At 40.1% G+C, this 12,604-nt stretch overlaps 1 protein-coding gene across 2 annotated transcripts in view; it reads left to right on the top strand.

The window, feature by feature from the left end:
• LOC134357341 (guanine nucleotide-binding protein subunit alpha-14) overlaps positions 1-12,604 on the top strand; it is a 150,442-nt gene that overhangs the window by 123,758 nt on the left and 14,080 nt on the right. For both annotated transcript variants that reach the window (XM_063068782.1, XM_063068781.1), the window contains one exon: positions 9,168-9,322. In XM_063068782.1, the coding sequence (XP_062924852.1) occupies positions 9,168-9,322 (155 nt within the window). The remainder of the gene's footprint in view (positions 1-9,167; positions 9,323-12,604) is intronic.

Raw genomic sequence — 12,604 nt, 5'->3', positions numbered from 1 at the left:
GACAGAAGTGTATCAGTGCAATATCTTTTCAGTCCTTTTCTATGAACCCAATCAGTTTTGTAACCATGACGCTTTATTTTATGAACTTTTCAAACTGTAATGAACTTCACAATATACAGGTGACACCCATGTCATAACAGTTCAGGTCATGGAAGTATGTCCTTAAAATTTTAGACACAATAGAATTAGCTCTCTGGGAATGCACACATGTAGTATAGGGGATAAATAAATAAACACTTTTATTTTCTTTTCAACTTGTTTCTTGAATCTTGCATGGATGATATGCAGAGAATCATTATCAAGCAGTTTTCAATGAACACACACCTCCCTGCAGTATGGCAAGGTTTGGTTGTATCTCAATAAATACAGCAACTGGTATTACAGATATTCAGTCTCTCACTCTTTCAGATTTTTAGTTAATCTGTGATTGCTGCAGTTGACTTATTCCTAAATTTGTAAATTCATCCTAATATTTATTATGGATTTAAAGTATTTCTCCACCTTTGACACTGAGCAAATTTAACTATTTCTTCCTTTTATTCTTTCTTGGACAAAAGTTTACATCCAGTGTTTCGTGCCCCTGGCACAGTTTGTATACACAAGGCTCCTTTTCATAGACTACAGCTCTGCCTTTAATACCATCATTCCAAATAAATTGATTCCTAAGCTCCGGAACCTGGGCCTTAACACTCAGATCTGCTGCTGGATCTTCAACTTCCTCACAGACAGGACCCAGGCTGTAAAAATAGGGGACAAGCTCTCCTCTACAATCACTCTGAGCACCGGTGCCCCACAAGGCTGTGTACTGAGCCCCCTGCTGTACTCACTGTACACCCATGATTGTGTAGCCAAGTTTCCATCGAACTTAATAGATAAGTTTGCTGATGACACAACAGTTGCAGGCCGTATTTTGGGTAATGATGAGTTTGAGTGCAGAGAGGAAATTAAGAACCTGGTGGCATGGTGCGAAGACAATAACTATCCCTCAACGTCAGCAAGACGAAGGAATTGGCTTGTTGACTTCAGAAGGAGTAGTGGACCGCACAACCCCATCTACGTCGGTGGTGCGCAGGTGGAACAGGTCAGAAGCTTTAAGTTCCTCAGGGTCAATATCACAACTGACCTGACTTGGTCCAACCAAGAAGAAGGCCCACCAGCGCCTTTACTTCCTGAGAAAACTAAAGAAATTTGGCCTGTCCCCTAAAACCCTCACTAATTTTTATAGATACACTGTAGAAAGCATTCTTTTAGGGTGCATCACAACCTGGTATGGAAGTTGTCCTGTCCAAGACCGGAAGAAGCTGCAGAAGATCGTGAACACGGCGCAGCACATCACACAAACCGATCTTCCATCCTTGGACTCACTTTACACTGGACACTGTCGGAGCAGTGCTGCCAGGATAATGAAGGACACGACCCACTCGGACAACACACTTTTTGTCCCTCTTCCCTCCGGGAGAAGGCTCTGGAGCTTGAAGACTCATACGGCCAGATTTGGGAACACCTTCTTTCCAACTGTGATAAGACTGCTGAATGGATCCTGATCTGGATCTGGGCCGTACCCTCCAAATATCTGGACCTGCCTCTCGGTTTTTTTGCACTACCTTACTTTCCATTTTCTATTTTCTAATTATGATTTATAATTTAAATTTTTAATATTTACTATTGATTTGTAATCCAGGGAGCAGGAAGCGCAGAATCAAATATCGCTGTGATGATTGTACGTTCTAGTATCATGTGTTTGGTGACAATAAAGTATAAAGTATATTTGGATGGTGAGTGCTAACATAATAATTGTATTACATACTGGAATAACAATCCAGAGACAAACTAGTCACCCACAAAATGAATTAAAATCTTGCCATAGTGCTATGAATTTAGAGTTGTTTAATAGACCATCTGAAATAAAATATATATGGCATCAGTAATAGTGACCATGAAACTTCTGTACTGTTGGAAAAACTCTTTTCAGCAATATCCAATATGAAATCCTTCCTAGACTAGATGAAATGTGATTTGAGCCCACGAGAAAGCTATTGACTTTTGTTCTTCCAAATGAACTAAATTAACCCCTTTTGGAATGTTGTGCACAACCTTCGATGAATCAAATGTCCCTCATTTGTAAGTACAGCCAATACACTTCTGAGATGTTGGAATGTCAGTAGCACAGTTCCAGTTTTCACATCTCCCCTTCCAAAACCAGCTATGTGATCTACTTGCTTGCTACCTGTTTCGCCACTGGCGTTTAGTGCATCCATGAAGGCTTCTTTCATTGTGTCAGTATCCTCCTCTTGGTTTTCACTACTGTCAGTCAGGCGAGTCCCAGGTGGAGACTCAGGAATACCATCGCACTCAGATGTAGAAGGATTCTTCATTGCTGTTTCCATAACAGTTTTGTTTTATCAGTCAGGGTTGTTAGCCCTGAGCTGAACCCCCGAGCCTGAAGGAGCAGTGTGATGTTCAGCATATTTAATGATATTGATTGCTAATTATCAGCTGGAAATTGGTGTAAACACTATTATGCATTGAATATTGTCATAAGAGCTTTGATATATTCCCAACAGAGTAACTGGGGACCTGATAAAATTCCTTAATAGAAATATCTGGAAAAGCTCAGCCGATCAGATGGAATCCATTCATTTTATAAGTTATGTTCAATGTTTCACATCTGGGATACTTTGCAAACCATAGATACAAAATGCAAACTGGTGATTTGAGCACTGGACTACCCATTCATTAATATTTCTGGTCTCGCTTAACTTATTGTCCAACTAAAGTTTTATTTTCAATGAACACTCTTGTAAGGTTTAATTGAAATTATTTTATGTAGATTTTCTGATAGGCATTTGATGAACTTACAAGAACAAAATGAGCCAGACTTTGTGATTTAAGAACAATGATTTAAGAAAAATAATGATTTTTTAACAAGTCACTGAAGATGCTAGCAAATTCTATATTAGCACTGTGGAGAACATTCTGACTATTTGCATCACCGCCTGGTTTGGAGGTTCCAATGCACAGGATTGGAGGGAGAAAACTGCAGAGGGTTGTAAGCTCGGAAAGCTCCATAATGGGCACTAACCTTCCCACCATCAAGAAATCTTCAAAAGGTCATGCCCCAAGAAAGTGGCATCAGTCATTGAAGTGTCCTCACCATCCAGGACCTGCCGTCTTATCATTACTACCATCAAGGAAGAGGTAGAGGAGCCTACACACACACACAGACTGAGACACAGAGTCCCTCTCCCCGCTCCCTCTCTCCCCCTCCCCTTTCTCCACTCCCTATTTTATAAACAGCTTCTTCCTCCGCCATCAGATTTCTGAATGGTCCATCAACACTGCCACTATTTTGCTCTCATTTTGCACTACTTTTTAGTATTTCTTTTTGTAACTTAGGGTAATTTTTTAATGTATTGCAGTGTGCTGCTGCCATAAAACAACCAATTTCACGATATATGACACTAATAATAAATCTGATTCTGAAAAATTAAATCAGACTTTAGACTTGTGATGCAAAAGAAAATTGCCACCTAGGTAGGCTTCACTATACAGGTGACTCCACCCTCTCCCACTTCCCATGTGGCAGCCATTCAAGTAACAGAAAATTGACCTTACATAATTTATGGATAACTACCCAAACATTTGAGATTGAATATACTTCACCCTCATAGGATTTATGTGGGAAAAATGAATTACTGAATACAAAATTTAACTCTTTTGTCAACTCTTGTTTCATGACATATGCACAGATAGATAGCTTGGCTTCACATTCTGGAAAATCATGATATGGACAGTTTCCTAGGAACACAATCTCCTGCAGCATAGGAGTCGCCTCCACTGTTGTTCTCTGAAAGTGGGTAGGCTTTCAAATATGTGTGGAAAGGCATTAAGTCAAGGTATATTTCAGAGGATGCTCATTAAATACAGCAATGTTCAGTGATGTGTTGCATCTCAGTAACTGCCAAAATACTTCTCTGGTCCTGAAAATTAACTTTAGATTTCAATTGTTATTGGATTTTATATTTTTTTGTTATAAGTTATTTGTAATGGAAACAAATAAAGACTGGCTACAACCAACAGATTAATACAGTAGTTTGTTCTGTTCCATTAAGAAGTGCGGAGATGTCCAAAACTGAAAAGTTGTTTCAAAGTTGTTCAAACTTAATCTTGCCTTAAGTCTCATACAGTGCACCATAATATTGCATTCACTAAACACAGTGGATTCTGGTTAAATAGGCTATCGGTTAATCAGGGCAAATCTTTAAGAACAAAAACTAATCAAGAAAATCGCCAGGATTCCTGGCTACTTGGGACATTATGCTGCTTAATTGGGATGGAAGACTGTTGCTGAACAGTTTCTAACTAGTGTCAAATGCGTGCACTTGCATAGCCGTTAGGACGCAGCACAGTGCTTCGAGCAAACAGTTATTAAATACCATCAGTTGCACGTGTTTGAGTTCAAAAGCAGTAATTTTTGGCACTGATAGTTGGCGAGAAGTAAGATTAAGACAACTCAGAACTGTTTTGCTCACTGCGGTTTCAAACATTCAGGCTTGGAGATGACAGAAATGGCTGGGAGTGAAAATGAAATGATTTCACTACTTGAACATGTTAGAAACTGAAGAATTTGAAGGCATCAACAATCGTTTTGAATGTTACAATGAAAATGAAGATTTTGAGGGTCCAGTCTTCAACAGCATAGTATGAAGGCTGTCTATTATCTGCAGTAGGTGTCTGCGGTGACATTGTCGGAAGAACGCAACATGGATGAATTTCTCCATTGATAAGTATTAGGAACTAATTAATACAGTTTTATAGTACTGCAATAGTATTCGTATTGTTCTAATTTGTCTTGTATTTCATTTAAATAATTTGTTACTTAGCTTGTCTTTTTTTAATACCTTTTTTTAACTATATCCGTGAAACTTCGGCTAATTGAGGCAGCCGCTTAATTGGGCCAAAATGTGTTGGTCCAGATGTGTCTCAGTTAACCGGAATCCACTGTGGCTTGTGATCAAAATCAGTCAAGAAACAATTCATAACGTGATGTAAAAATATAATGTGTTGTTCTTTCTGCGGTTACCATCTCCTTTAAGAGCAACTTCTGAGGTGAATTTCCTTGCCTTACCACATTTATGACTGTTGTTCCATTAATCCTCTTCTCCTGTCTCCTAATGTCATTTTTTTTCCCAGTCTCTCTTCTACTCATCTTGAGCTGCTAAGTCTTTGCTGTCTCTCATCTTCTGTGATCTTCATTGTATAGAATCTACTAATCTCAGTTGGTTTTATCACCCTTCTCTGTCAGCGATTTATTTTTAAATTCACTGTCTGGACATAAGGTGAAGATGTGTGTCACTGTTCAACTTGGTTGACTTAGTTACACTGTTTCTCTCTTGTAACAATTCTGCTTTTTCCTGGTGATATACTTAGTTATTTATGAACACAGCATTGTTTTTGAGATGTTTTATGAAACTACTTCCATTTCAGTTTTAACAGTAGTATTTTAATGAGGGTGAATTAGTAGAACAGAATCGGGTTTAATATCACTGGCATATGTTGTGAAATTTCTTAATTTAGCAGCAGTAGTATGATGCTATACATGGTAATATAGAAAGAATAAGTAAATCAGTTACAGTAGGTATATAAATGTATACAATATTTTGCCCATGCATTTTTAAAACAAATGTTTTAAAGAAATTGAATTAATGTAAATTGTTTTGGCAGCTCATTACAATTACATTCTCATGCAAACAATTTCAGGTTATTGTAAGGTCTCCCTTTGTAAGTAGACTGCAGAAAGTAAACACGATTCTATTTGTCATTGTTTATTTCTGAGCATTTAGATGCATGAGAAGATTCAAGATTGTTTAATGCTACTGCCAGTACACAAGTGTAAAGGAGAATGAAATAATTGTTATTCTGGATCCAATGCAACACAAAAAAAAACACAATAAAATAAAGAACAAAATAATAAAAACATGATAGATATAAATACATAAGATAGCTTATACATAGATTAATTGTATATCCATAAAGTGATGCTAGGCATAGGCTAAAGTGACTCTGACAGGAAATGATAAAGTAGTGATGGTGGGGTGGGTTAGTGGGTAGAAGTGCTGATCAGCTTTACTGCTTAGGGAAAGTAACTGTTTTGAGTCTGGTATTCTGGCATGAACGCTATGTAGCCTCCTCCCTGATAGGAGTGGGAGAAACAGTCCGTGAGCAGAGTGGATGGAATTGTTTATGATATTATTGACCTTCTTTCCTGTTCCTTTCTGTATATATGCCCTTGATGGCAGGCAGGCGAGTGCCAATGATGCGTTGAGCAGTTTTGAGTACCCGTTGTAGGGCCTTCCTGTCTGCCGCAGTGGAGTTTCTGTACCATGCAGTGAAGCAGCATGTTAAGATGCTCTTTACTCCATATCTCTAGAAGGTCATGAGTATTGATGTGTGGTGTCCAGCTCTCTCCAGCCTCCTCGGAAAGTAGAGGCATCGGTGAGCTTTCTTTACTGTGTGGGATGTGTTCTGGGACAGGAGAGGTGGTGCAAGATGTGCACTCCCAGGAGTTTGAAACTGCTCACAGTTTCCGCTGCTCTGCTGCCTATATGAAAAGGCATGTGTGGTGGTGTGAGTTCTTCTGAAACTGGTAAACATCGCCTTAGTCTTGTTGACATTGAGGAAGAGATTATTTGCCTCTCTGTAGGCTGTCTCATCATTTTGGTGATTAGCCCTACCAGTGCTGTGTCATCGGTAATGTGATTACTTGTTTGGCTGTGCAGTCGTGTGTGAGCGGAGAATACAGCAGTGGGCTCCGCACACAGCCCTGGGGGGCATCTGCATTGAGGGTGATGGGAGGGAGGAGCTGTTGGGCAACCTGATTACCTGAGGTCTGTGGTCTGACTATCAGGGGAAGCAAAGGTTAAATAACAGGCAAAGTTAAGCCTGTCACGTCACCCTTTTCTTCATTGAGTCCAAATGAGTGAAGTGATTCAGATATTGTGTTATGCAGCACAGAAGAAAGTCTGTGATTCAGCATGCCTTTGCCCTCAGTTCAGTTGCCATATACTAGTCAATTTTGAAATAAAGTTGATTCCCGTTATTTGGGACACATCAAGACTAGTACATTTTGGACCAGCAGCTGCCCTAATTAGCCAAAGCTTTGTGGAACTAGTTAAAAGGCATAAGGAAGTAAAACTACCAATCAATGGAGAATAAACCAATAGAACATAGAAGAGTACAGGACAGAAACAGGCTGTTCGGCCCACAATGTTGTGCTGAACCAGCTAAAAAGCAAATTAAAAACACCCAAGCACTAATCCCTCCCAAGTACAAAACTAATTATAGCCGATGCCAAAGGACATCATGAAGTTGGCACCATTGTCTGCATTATATGGTCTATAATGACCTGCTGGATACAACCAGAAATTCAGTTTTATACAGGATGGCAGGTGATGCCTGTGTAGAAAAGGACAAAAAGTCTCTATTTGTACATCCAGGAAGGTGTTGAACACCTTGGGTGTCCACGACAGAATCATACACAAGACAAGTGGAAGCAGCACAAGAAACACTGATAGCAGCTGAGTTCTACGTGCAAATTCTCAGTCCTCTCATCAGACACTGCTTATCTTGATGACAATTTGACTGAGTGCACTCCCAGAGGAAGTGCAATTACAATTGTAATTGACCATTCCTAATCTGCATAGTTCAGTAATTTCATCAATAAGAATCTTGATTGCTTTTAACATCAGTTTTAAGATGAATTTGCATTTCATGGCATGGTAGCATGTGATATCCAGTATATTGAAATTTGTTCACTTTAAAATGCTATTTTGAAGTAATAGTTTTATACTTTTGAAAGTTTAAAATTGGACATCCTGTGAAGGACAAAAGCAGACTCTTTTGGCTGAATTTATCCATCAATGTGATAGTGTACTTAGGTAATTGAGAAAAATTATTTTTTTGTATATGTTGATATTTTGTCCTTTTTCATGGTCTGATTGCCTCAGACTTAAACTGTTTGCACTTCACTGATAGCTGTCAATCCACAGCTGAATTCTACATTTGACTCTTCATTCAGAGAAGTCAATAGTACTTCCATTCTTATTGTTTTAATGAGCAATCAGCCCTTGTTCATTTTGTCTTTTACATCTGTTGATCAGTGTTATTCTGCCTCCTGTTTACTGCTTGTGTCCGCTTTTTAACTTTTGTATTTAATTTATAATAAATTGCAATAAATGGATCTCTGACATCCGGTGTATGTACGAAGTAGAATAACAAGTCAGTAATACAGTAAATGGGTGGCAGGGTGGAGATGCACCCCTACCAAAGGAGGTGTAAGCCGCTTCTTCCCTCTGCTAACCTGCAGGTCACCTTTGGGCAAGGTGCAGCTCCTGCTTAGCTTCCCCGATCAGCGTCATGCAAAGCCATGGGAGCAGGTATGAGCTGCTGGTGCTTATCACACGTTCCTACTGTGTGACCACTGATGCCAGTCACTGCTCAGAAGAAGGGCGATGGCAAACCCACTTCTGTGGAAAAAAATTGCCAAGAACAAACATGGTCATGGAAAGACCATGACCGCCCACGTCATACAACACAACACATAATGAATGAATGAACACAGTAAAAATTGACCATTCAGGAAGTCCTGATGGTCCAGCATCAGGTAGCCAGTGGCCTAAACTTAACAGAGCCTTAGATCCCACACCTCCCTTATACTTGCAATGATAAATGAAAAGTTTTGTTTTCCTGTGTAACATAATTAGAAGTCTGACACATTAATCCAATGGTCTGGAAAATCTACCTTTCTGGCCCTACTCGAGTTAGTGAATGATTTTGTGGTGTGCTATTAGAAGTGCATTTGCTGTGTATCAAGATGAATTAAAATACAACCGTCTTGCTCAGACTAACAAGTCACCAGAAATGATATTTCATCATGAGGAAAATGGTGTACACCAGAAGTGAATTGAGTGCTTAATGGAACCGTATTCTCAACTCTCAGTTCATCCCATATTTTTCCTTGTTTCTTTAACAGCAAAAATTAAACAAATAGAATTTTGGTTCACTATTTAAGTTAAAGACGATGAACTTTATAATTCATGATAATGGATGAATTTTGCATATTTATGTGTATATAAATATCCCTAAATGTGCTTAATTATTTCTATTAGGACAATGCAAATATGATCAGAGAAGTAGAAGTGGATAAAGTATTCTGTTTTGAAAAACCATATGTTGAAGCAATAAAGAAATTATGGAATGATCCCGGGATCCAGGAATGCTACGACAGACGGCGAGAATATCAGTTATCAGATTCTGCCAAATAGTAAGTATGAAAATTGTTTTAAACTACTATACTAAGGCCAAAATATTCTCTTGGTTTTTATCCCCTTCCAATGTATTGCATTTGGTGTACTGGAAATTGGTGTGTGCTATTGTAGAGGTATGTTTTTCAATACCTCTGAACGGTTAAATTCTGAGCTTAGTGACATGCCCTCTTTAATTCTGTTCAACTATCATTTACTGGAAGCTTTTAGACCAAGGTAATCTTGTCAGTTGTCAAAATGCATTAAGAAAAAAGCTTCATAAAGATTCTTCCACATACTGCAATCTGCACTACCAATCTAAAGCAGCAGCACAAGGAAAATGTTGTTAATGACATTTCGTAGCATAAAGATAGAAACCACTCTTCCTGAAGCTCCTGACTTGTTCTTTTCCATACAAGTCTCAAAGTAAATGCTCAATATATTATTGAGCATTGGATTATTAATATTATTATTAATCCTCATTTTGGTGTGTGCGCAGTAAAATATATACTGGATTCAATAACGTACATTTATGTCATGTATTGCCTCAAATGTTGAACTTTATATAGAAAACAAAATCCTGACACTGTCCAGTGTGCTCTATACAAATAACATCTTGTTTTTTTTTTGATGGTGTAGTCAAGAAAATATAAACATATAATTATTGGAACATTTTTGGAATTCATACAAAAACTCTTAGTTTAATAGAAACATAGAAAACCCACAGCACAATACAGGCCCTTCGGCCCACAAAGTTGTGCCAAACATGCCTCTACCTTAGAAATTACTAGGCTTACCTATAGCCCTCTATTTTTCTAAGCTCCATGTACCTATCCAAAAGTCTCTCAAAAGATCCTATCGTATCCGCCTCCACCACCGTTGCCGGCAGCCCTTTCCACGCACTCACCACTCTCTGAGTAAAAAAACTTAACCCTGACATTTCCTCTGTACCTACTCCCCAGCACCTTAAACCTGTGTCCTCTTGTGGCAACCATTTCTGCCCTCTGACTATCCACATTATCAATGCCTCTCATCATCTTATACACCTCTGTCAGGTCACCTCTCATCCTCCGTCACTCCAAGGAGAAAAGGCCAAGTTCACTCAATCTATTCTCATAAGGCATGCTCCCCAATCCAGGCAACATCCTTGTAAATTTCCTCTGCACCCTTTCTATGGCTTCCACATCCTCCTGTAGTGAGGCGACCAGAACTGAGCGCAGTACTCCAAGTGGGGTCTGACCAGGGTCCTATATAGCTGCAAGATTACCTCTCAGCTCCTAAATTCAATTCCACAATTGATGACAACCAATACGCCATATGCCTTCTTAGCCACAGAATCAATCTGTGCAGCTGCTTTGAGTGTCCTATGGACTCGGACCCCAAGATCCCTCTGATCCTCCACACTGCCAAGAATCTTACCATTAATACTATATTCTACCATCATATTTGACCTACCAAAATGAACCACTTCACACTTACCTGGGCTGAACTCGATCTGCCACTTCTCAGCCCAGTTTTGCATCCTATCAATGTCCCACTGTAACCTCTGACAGCCTTCCAAACTATCCACAACACCTCCAACCTTTGTGTCATCAGGAAATTTACTAACCCATCCCTCCACTTCCTCATCCAGGTCATTTATAAAAGTCACAAAGAGTAAGGGTCCCAGAACAGATCCCTGAGGCACTCCACTGGTGACCGACCTCCATGCAGAATATGACCCGTCTACAACCACTCTTTGCCTTCTATGGGCAATCCAGTTCTGGATCCACAAAGCAATGTCCCCATGGATCCCATGCCTCCTTACTTTCTCAATAAGCCTTGCATGGGCTACCTTATCAAATGCCTTGCTGAAATTCCTATACACTACATTTACTGCTCTTCCTTCATCAATGTGTTTAGTCACATCCTCAAAAAATTCAATCAGGCTCGGACCTGCCCTTGACAAAGCCATGTTGACTATTCCTAATCATATTATACCTCTCCAAGTGTTCATAAATCCTGCCTCTCAGGATCTTCTCCATCAACTTACCAACCACTGAAGTGAGACTCACTGGTCTATAAATTCCTGGGCTATCTCTACTCCCTTTCTTGAATAAAGGAACAACATCTGCAACCCTCCAATCCTCTGGAACCTCTCCTGTCCCCATTGATGATGCAAAGATTATTGCCAAAGGCTCAGCAATCTCCTCCCTCGCCTTCCACAGTAGCCTGGGGCACATCTCATCCGGTCCTGGTGACTTATCCAACTTGACGCTTTCCAAAAGCTCCAGCACATTCTCTTTCTTAATATCTACATGCTGAAGCTTTTCAGTCTACTGCAAGTCATCACTATAATCACAAAGATCCTTTTCCATAGTGAATACTGAAGTAAAGTATTCATTAAGTACCTCTGCTATTTCCTCCGGTTCCATACGTACTTCCCCACTGTCACAGTTGATAGGTCCTATTCTTTCACGTCTTATCCTCTTGCTCTTCACATACTTGTAGAATGCCTTGGGATTTTCCTTAATCCTGCCCGCCAAGGCCTTCTCATTGCCCCTTCTGGCTCTCCTAATTTCCTTCTTAAGCTCCTTCCTATTAGCCTTATAATATTCTAGATCTCTAACATTACCTAGCTCTCTAAACGCTCTGTCCACCAGAAAAAGCAGGATCTCCCAGTGGCCACACATTTTAATTCCACATCCCATTCCCATTCTGACATGTCTGTCCACGGCCTCCTCTACTGTAAAGATAAAGCCACACTTAGGTTGGAGGAACAACACCTTGTATTCCGTCTGGGTAGCCTCCAATCTGATGGCATGAACATTGACTTCTCTAACTTCTGCTAATGCCCCACCTCCCCCTCGTACCCCATCCGTTATTTATATACACACATTCTTTCTCTCACTCTCCTTTTTCTCCCTCTGTCCCTCTGACTATACCCCTTGCCCATCCTCTGGGTTCTCTCCCTCCCCCCCCTTTTTCCTTCTCCCTGGGCCTCCTGTCCCATGATCCTCTCGTATCCCTTTTGCCAATCACCTGTCCAGCTCTTGGCTCCATCCCTCCCGCTCCTGTCTTCTCCTATCATTTTGGATCTCCCCCTCCCCCTCCCACTTTCAAATCTCCTACTAGCTCTTCCTTCAGTTAGTCCTGATGAAGGGTCCCGGCCTGAAACGTCGACTGTACCTCTTCCTAGAGATGCTGCCTGACCTGCTGCGTTCACCAGCAATTTTGATGTGTGTTGCTTGAATTTCCAGCATCTGTGGAATTCCTCGTGTTTGCATCTCTAAACCTTTTGTAAGCTTTTCTTTTCTTCTTGA

Source organism: Mobula hypostoma, chromosome 16 (genome assembly GCF_963921235.1).
Source record: "Mobula hypostoma chromosome 16, sMobHyp1.1, whole genome shotgun sequence".
NCBI classification, from domain to species: Eukaryota; Metazoa; Chordata; class Chondrichthyes; order Myliobatiformes; family Myliobatidae; genus Mobula; species Mobula hypostoma.
This window is presented reverse-complemented; position numbering and strand designations above follow the sequence as displayed.